General features: G+C 40.8%; 1 protein-coding gene across 1 annotated transcript in view; it reads left to right on the top strand.

The window, feature by feature from the left end:
- The first annotated feature begins 5242 nt into the window (after positions 1–5242).
- The window catches only part of kcnab1a (potassium voltage-gated channel subfamily A regulatory beta subunit 1a), a 72181-nt gene continuing 69233 nt past the window's right edge, over positions 5243–8190 (top strand). The window contains exon 1 of the mRNA XM_072392725.1: positions 5243–6406. Within this exon, the coding sequence (XP_072248826.1) occupies positions 6198–6406 (209 nt within the window). The 5' untranslated portion in view covers positions 5243–6197. The remainder of the gene's footprint in view (positions 6407–8190) is intronic.

Raw genomic sequence — 8190 nt, 5'->3', positions numbered from 1 at the left:
CACATTTGTCTACATTTCCAAGACGTAGTGATGTCACAAAAAGAAGGCAATAATAATGTTTTCCATTGCCTTTTCTTCTGTACAAGGAAGTGTGTCGTGATGCAAACCTATAACCTTTTTTTTTTAAATTCCAAACCATGTTTTTAGAAACATGAAATGTCTAAACCTAACCAACTGCAAAGTCTAAAAATGAGAAGTTCTTGGACAATACTCGATCAGATAGATCTTGTTCTCCCAGCTCCAAATAAGCATGATTTACCATGTGGGCAATGTCACATTTGTAGCAGTTTCACAGAAAAAAAAAAAAGTTAACATGTTACATTACGGTGCTGCACCGTGGTGGTGGTTAGCACTGTCGCCTCACAGCGGGAGGGTTCAAGGTTCAACTCCCGGCTCGGGCCTTTATGTGTGCAGTTTGCATGTTTTCCCTGTGTATGTCTGGGTTCTCTCTGGGTACTCTGACTTCCTCCCATGGTCCAAAAAAAGCATGCATATTAGATTAATTGGTATCTCTAAAATTGTGTGTGTGTAGTTGTTTGTTTTTGTGTGACCCTGTGATGAACTGGCGACCTGTCCAGGGTGTACCTTGCCTCTTGCCCAATGAGCGCTGGGATAGGCTGCACCCCCCTGCAACCCGATCGACAGATTAACTAGGTATAGAAAATGGATGGATGGATGTTACATTACACTGAAAATTTACAATTGGTCCTTTATTGTGAAACTGCTATATTCTTTTTCTGTGGACCAATGTCAAACTTCCTACTTGTCCGCTTGAGGTAGTCCATTATGGATTTTGGAAGTGTGTTTTGAATCATATTCTTACAGATAGATGAGTAATATACCTCCACATTCTTAGAGTCATCAGATAATAGGAGATAATAGAAAAAGGCTGAATACCTCATTTAAACCTATATTTGTTAGTTAGACAAACGTTTTGAGTAAAACCAACTTCCATTATCTCAGTTATGTGTCATTTACAGCTATGTGGAAAAAAGACACAAGTCAGGAGTTTCACACACAGTGCACTGAAATAAATACTTTTAAAAAAATGTAATGATAAATAACTGAGAATCAATCTGAATTGAATCGTGCCACTTAGAATCCGATCTAGCAAGAGACATCTCATGGGGAACTTAACATGTTGAGTGTGGGCTTTTGCTGACCAAGCTTGCAACACAACCCTACACACACAGGTGCAAAAGTAGGACAGAGTCTCTGTGTTGCAGAGTTATGAGCGTGTCATCGCCGGCCGCTTACACAGCAGCTGCTTTGAGACTAAAAACAAAACGGAGACAGTAATCAGTAAAATTGTGAAAAAAGGGCTTAAAGTGTGTTCAACCTGACAAATATTATTTTTATCCACAACCAGCAGCTATTGTAAGTCACTTTGATGGTACGTTAGTTAGATGCCTGGCTCCAAAAATTTCACCCACATCAAAAGTTCATGTGTCGGTATGGGACATAGCCGCAGAGACTCTTTTGAGCTGACTGCTGAATCAGCTTAAATCAACTCAAAGAGCAGATCCGGACATCCGAATGGGTAACAGAAATGATTGTCGCACAACTAATTATTTTCACTGCATCTAATATGTCCTCACTCAGACACACAAAGTCACTTGTTATCATTCATGATGAAAGTACAATGTCGGACAATACCAAACAGTATTTTCAGTCAGGACCACTGACCATACAGTAAAAACCACCTGGAATAGTTTATATTTGGTGGCATGACTCTGCCCTGGGACCTCTCTGCCTTTCCACAATCATATGTGAAATACTTGAGGCAAAGAGAACAGCTGCAGAGTGCCCAGAGTACAAAACACAACAGCATCAACAACATAGAAATAAAAAAAGGAGCAGGTGAGTTGCAACACACTTTGCAAATGAGGCAGCGATGGAGTGGGGGGCTGAGGCAGCTGAATTGAAGCACTCTGCATGAGATTTGCCAGTTGCTGATATTCTGGGGTGTGGGCGCGACCTCGACTAACTATTCTCTCCATAAATGACTAATGATCTGCTACAGTATGACCTCGTAACTTCATCTAATATTGGTTGAGTGTATGACTCATTTTCACTAATTTTTTCGTTTCTCATTGTGGTTTTGACACAGCAACTCCAAATAGGTCATTTATTCCAACACTGTTTGCAGGAAGTACATACTGGTGATAGGAGATTTGGTACCATCAGTTTTTTTTAAACATTAACACCCTGATTGGATTTAGGAAAAGATTATAGTTCAAAATAAATAGTTACAGTGACACAGTTTGAATATCAACGATGGGTTAGTGATGCGTTAGCCTTCATTTCAAGCAGTTTGGTGTGTGTAGATTTAAAACAAGTTCACCCAACGCTGCAAGAAATGCACAGAGATTTTACCCAGCTGCCTTTGTGTGTGTGTGTGTGTGACACTGACTGATGGAAAGTGACATTTAGCACAGGTTCTCGTCACTTACACACACAGTTAAGTGTGTCTGTACACTGTGTGCTGCACTTACTGCAGCACAGTAACACACCTTGGAACCACAGTCCTTTTTCACTCAGCACTTTTCTACTCTTCATTAGAGGAAGGAGGATTTGAGCCAGCTCTCGCTTCTTATGTGGAGTTAGTTGGGTATCTGGCATTCCCCAGTGAAGCAAAATTATATTGATCTCGAATGAGAAACTTTTCCATCAAGCGTAAAACTGGTCTGAAGCTGTGTACACATGCCCTGTAATGTGAGATTACATTGGGCGAGATATTATGAAGTTTACCATGTACCACAATCTTCTACGCATGCATTATACAAAATATTCAAAATACAACAAATTTTGTGACATACTGACATATGTCTTCAAAATGATCAAGAAAATGATGGAGCAGTTTGAATAAAGACTGTTGCTGTTGCTTTTTTACCAACACTCTGCAAGCATTGAGGAAACCAGTTTCTTTAGTTTTTTTAAGGGAAAATTTTTCCCATGACACCTGATACGGCTTCAGCGCAAAGAGTGATTCAAGTTCGGTAATGTTAAGACAGACTGACACTGAGCCAGAAAAAAAGACGCGGTGCAGTTCTGTGACATGATTCAGCATAAAAGCTGAGGACACATCAAAATACCGACACAGATAACCTCACTCTGTGCAGCCTCATTTGAATAAGTTTTCCACCTGCTGGTACCTCTCCTTCTGCCTGTGTGGCCTGAATAAATCTAATGATCAGGCAAACAAAAACAGTTGTCAATCAACGAGGAGCGATATGAAATCAGTTCAGAACCAAAATCACCATGAACAAAAACACCAGGTAAACCTGAAATAACCATTCTGACAAGTGAGAGGTGAGCATCAGGTGGAATGTCTACCACTGTAGGTAATAGACTAATTGAACACAAGTGATTATAAAAAGTGATAGAAAACAAAGGTCTGGCAGGCACTTAGAGACGCTGCTGTCACAACAGCAGCTGCTGATGTTGAGCAAGTGTTTTTATCTTTTTTTTTGTTTATGAATTTACCTCATTTAGCATTTTAGTTTCAAGAACAAAAACATTCACTAATTAGCATGAAATGCAATGTACCAACACCATGATGGACTAAAGCACTGGGACTATTAAAACTTTATATTTTAAAGAACTCAAATATGTGTGAAATAGCCTTATACATTTCAATCCACATGGTGTTACATGCGTCCCTCGTAAAAAGAACATAAATGTATTAGCCAAGCAAACATTTAAAGGGGGTGACAGCTGTGAGCAGCAATGAGGAGATTGTGTACTTGTGTACTTTGATGCAGACTTTGAATGAAAAAGGAGGCTGATATCAACTGAGTTACAATGACATTTTGATAGCATTCCCAACCACGTCTGCTGCTAGCTGATAAAGTCTCTTTGCATGTGTGTCCACATGTATCAACTGTTACATGAAACTCATCTGCTGAAAATGCCAAGAACAAACCAAACAGACCAGTGTTAGCCATTTTTTGGCCTTTGTCTATTTCTCATGATAATATGCTCTGTTTATTCTGTCCAGACACTTGCATTTAGAAACTGACCTTTACCTCACATGGTCACATCTACTGTGTGTAAGTGTGCACATGCACACACACTCAAGCAGAAGCAGAAAGAGAGAAAGTTAGTGTTCAGACCCTTCAGCTAAATGCTCCATTTACCTCCGTTTGACATTCTGTGGAATCACAAGAAAAGTACATCAAATTCACACCTCACTCTATAAACACACACACACACACACACGCAGACATAACACATGTGGTGTTTCACACAAATGCACACACTTGGGTGTGCTTTGAACAAACACACACACAAATACATTAATTCCCTCTCTTCTCAGCTCTGATTTGCCTCAGCCTTCTGTTTTTAGTCCTCTTCCCTCTCATGATTCCAATCGCTCCGCACCTCCCCCTATCTCGTCCATCCATGCTCCTCTCTCTGGCTTTCATTCATCGCTGCCTATGGGGGTTTACATGTACAGTGTGGTTTGAGATTTGGAGGAAAATGATGGTTTTATGTCAGCAGATGTGCAGTGTGTTACTGACTTGCATAAACAGATGCTTTTTCATCTTTTGATGTTGAATGTTTGTGTATGCGCAGCAGTAGCAAAAAAGATAAGTTGGTTCCTGAAGAAGATACATTCTAGTGATTACAAGATAAACACGCAAAACATTTCTGTGTTTAGGGGACTTGTAAAAAAGCTAATTCATATCGACCTCTGAGAGTTGGGCGCAATGTTTTAGGTATTTCTGCATAAGACGCGCCTGCTTTTGCCATTCACGAGTTTGGAAGCTAATAATGGCCCATTTTCCTCAATAGATAAGTTATTGTTTTATGTCATTGTTTCACTTTCCTACTTTTAGGAGTTGTTTGAAAATCTGAAGATGTTTCATGTCACATCTATGTAGTAATAGAGAGGATGGGAGAGGAATATTGTATTGTGCTATTATAAATATCACTGGAGTGCTGATGAAGAATAATAATAATAATAATAAGAAGAAGAAGTAACCAAAAAATAGGTAAAGTGCAGAGTGAGGAAAAGGATAACATTTTCTGTGTTGACATGAACGATAAAGAAAGGAGGGAACTTTCAACGACTGACAGGTGAGAAGAAAGAGTGAGAAGTGGAGAGACAGGTAGAGTGAAACTGAATAGAGAGCAGCAGAGAGCGAGTGGGAGGGAGGGAGTGAGAGAAAGCTGTGTGCTGCACCGCATGCCTCTCAGTTCTCCGAAGGTGCGCAGTCTGTGACGGAGCTGCCCTGCTGAGCAAACCAACAACAGGAGGAAGGCAAAAAGAGCTGAGCGTCCAAAAGGTACAGAACAAACACCAGTGAGCTGGAGAGGAGAGGGTTGGGAAAAGTGGGGAAACTGGGGCACAAGTGACACACATTAACATCGGCAGGCGAAGAAGGAGAGCGTGAGAAGGAGGAGAGGAAGAAGACGTAAAAAGTGCTGATGACAGAAGTGTGGTGGTGCACCCTCCCAGGACCTGAGAGTGACCCTCCCCCTTGTTTCCTCCTTCATCTGTGCCCTGTCTCCTTATCTGTTCTCTGACCCTGTCCCCTCCTCCTTCACCCTCCTCTCCCCTCTCTCTCACATGCCAACGCTTGCGCACCATTCCCACAGTCAGACCGGGGAGAGCGCAGCGCCTGGCTCGCATCTCTGTATCTCTTTGCTTCTCTTTCGCTCCTCTGCCATCACTCTGCACTCTCTCCAACTCCTCTGATTTTTATTCTGCAGCTAAAATCCTGTAAGAACGAAAAAAAGATTCCACAAGCTCGGCATCAGAGACAAGCTACAACAGAAGAGAAAGAATAAATTGGGGAGGCTTTGCTCTTTTCAGGGTTTTGATGACTGACCTGCTCTGCGATCTCTCTCTCGTAGGAAGAAAGCCTGAAAATGGGAGGCTTGATGTGAGCAAAGAAAAAACAAGGAAAAGCTTTTGCAGATCTGATCTGCTACAGAGAACAAAGTGATTAACGTCAATACGCAGCATTTGGAAGTGTACAAATGAAGACTTGATCCATAGACAAGGAACCAAAAGGGACATTTCAAAGAAGCGGGAGGACCTGACCACAGAGTGTGAGGAAAAAAGGGGAGACTTTAAATAAAAAAAAACACCCTCTTTGAGACTTCAGGCTTCCCTGCCAGTGTCTCTTCCCACTTCATTCATTTTTTCTCTTTGTTGCGGGTTGTGCCACCGTCGCTGAAACTCAGCCATGCAAGTGTCCATCGCCTGCACGGACCATAACCTTAAGAGGGGGAATGGGGACCACAGCAAGCAGAGCGCCACCAGCCCCAACGTGGTGAACCAGGCCAGGGCCAAGTTCCGCACCGTGGCCATCATTGCTCGCAGCTTCGGCTCCTTCACCCCACGCCACATCTCACTGAAGGAGTCAACAGGGAAACACACGGGCATGAAGTACAGGTGTGTGAGCGTCAGAGTTAGAGATGTGTGTGCTGAGTTCAGTGGCTGATGAGAGACAGAGAAATTAACTATGTTGTGTACATTTTTTCCTCTGCATTTCTTTTCTCATCCAATCTGCTATATCTTCATTATTATTTTTTTCATACTCTGAAGGCAACTCTGTTCCTTTTTTTTGCCAGTCAAGTTTAAGGGTTTAAAAAAAGTTTGTGGAATTGAAAAGCAGATTGTACAGAAACTCTTTTGCACTGTACAAAATCAGTATTGTTCGGCAAGTTTTAATGGAATCATAGAAGGACATGATATGCAATTATGTTATATCAGTTCATATCAATCAGTCATTTTGTTTTGTTCGAAATAGTGATCCAAAAGTTTTTGTGTTATTTGTGTGAAAGGCTTTGTCAAATGAATTGGCAACGAATCTGTGTTAAGTTAGACATAAAATAATGTTCTTTTATGTCTTGTCATTTTGTGTTCATTTAGTTTAATGTGGTGAAAAAAAGAATCATTGTAAAACTTTTCACATACTTTTCAAACTACAGATATTTCAGTGTTTTTATGGAAAAAAGAAACCGCTTTCTGTCCCACCGATAATCTGATCCACAGGCAGGCAGCTACCACACAACCTGCTTCAAAATAAACACTTGCGCGCCCGTTGTTTGAATCATATTGTGTCATTTCACAAAGCTGTTCTCTCTGGCACCATCTAAAGCATCCTCTGCCAAGCCTTTTTTATGCTTTCGCTTCACATTTCAAACCTGATCTGCAGTCTCCAGTCTGATCAGTAAGCTGTAGAGGAGCCGCTCATTCAAAGTGGATGCCACAAGCAAAGCCCGACAGGTTTCTGAAGTTTCCTGCAGGCTCATTCTCTATTCTGTCTATCACTCCTTCTGACTTTCACCCTATGTGTCTTAGTGTCTCGCACAGATGTTAAGTCTATCTTTTTTTCAGTCCTTCTCACAAACGGTGAAACTCTCATGTTTTTCAGATACCTTAAATAAAAGAGTACTCTTCTTCCTCTGCTTTTTTGTCTCCCAAACACATTTTGTCCCTTTCCCTGAGGTTTTGCTGAGATAGCTCTGCAGTGTGGGAAGTGTCTGGGTCTGGATTTGACCTCAGCAGTGCTGTGGCTCAGCTAACTTGTGTTTTTGACCCCTCAAGCTGTAAATCTTTTGTAAAATCGCGTTTCATTGTCTTCATGTTCCATTACCATGGTGAGGTCAGAATAGAGTGTATGGGTCACAGTGTCTTCCAAATTCCGAGTGTTTATGTGTGTAGTGATATGACAGTGACAGCACACTGAGGGTAAAAGATCTACGTACTTGTAAATGTTTTGTCTCTGATAAAATTGGCTACTGATACAAAAGGATTTTGTCAAATCTAATGTGAAACTCTCATGAAGGGATAATATAATCTATTTTAAAAAATATATATTTCTAACTTGAAAAGAAGAGTGATAAAGGGTTGAACCAATATGTTGTATGAGTGACTTTAAAAAGGTAGTGAAGGGTCATACATCTGGATCCACGTTATGGTAGCTCTGTTTTTCTAAATGTTTCTTTTTGTCAGCATGTACATGTAGTTTTTTCTACATGTAGCTGAGTGAAATAATGTAGAGGAATGTTTTATTTGTAATTTGGTGATACCTTATCAATGTGTAGCAAATTTTTATTTTGGCTATTTTGGCTGTTACAGTGTGGCAATCTTCAGAAGTTCACTTACATTGTCTAGACTACCTCAGAGTCTAGACAATGTGTAATGTAAGTGAGCTATGATACTGCGTAACC

This window comes from Leuresthes tenuis, unplaced genomic scaffold, assembly GCF_036924035.1.
Source record: "Leuresthes tenuis unplaced genomic scaffold, fLeuTen1.0.hap1 SCAF_9, whole genome shotgun sequence".
In the NCBI taxonomy this organism is placed as follows: domain Eukaryota; kingdom Metazoa; phylum Chordata; class Actinopteri; order Atheriniformes; family Atherinopsidae; genus Leuresthes; species Leuresthes tenuis.
Note: the sequence above shows the minus strand (reverse complement) of the source record. Positions and strands in the feature narration are given on the sequence as shown.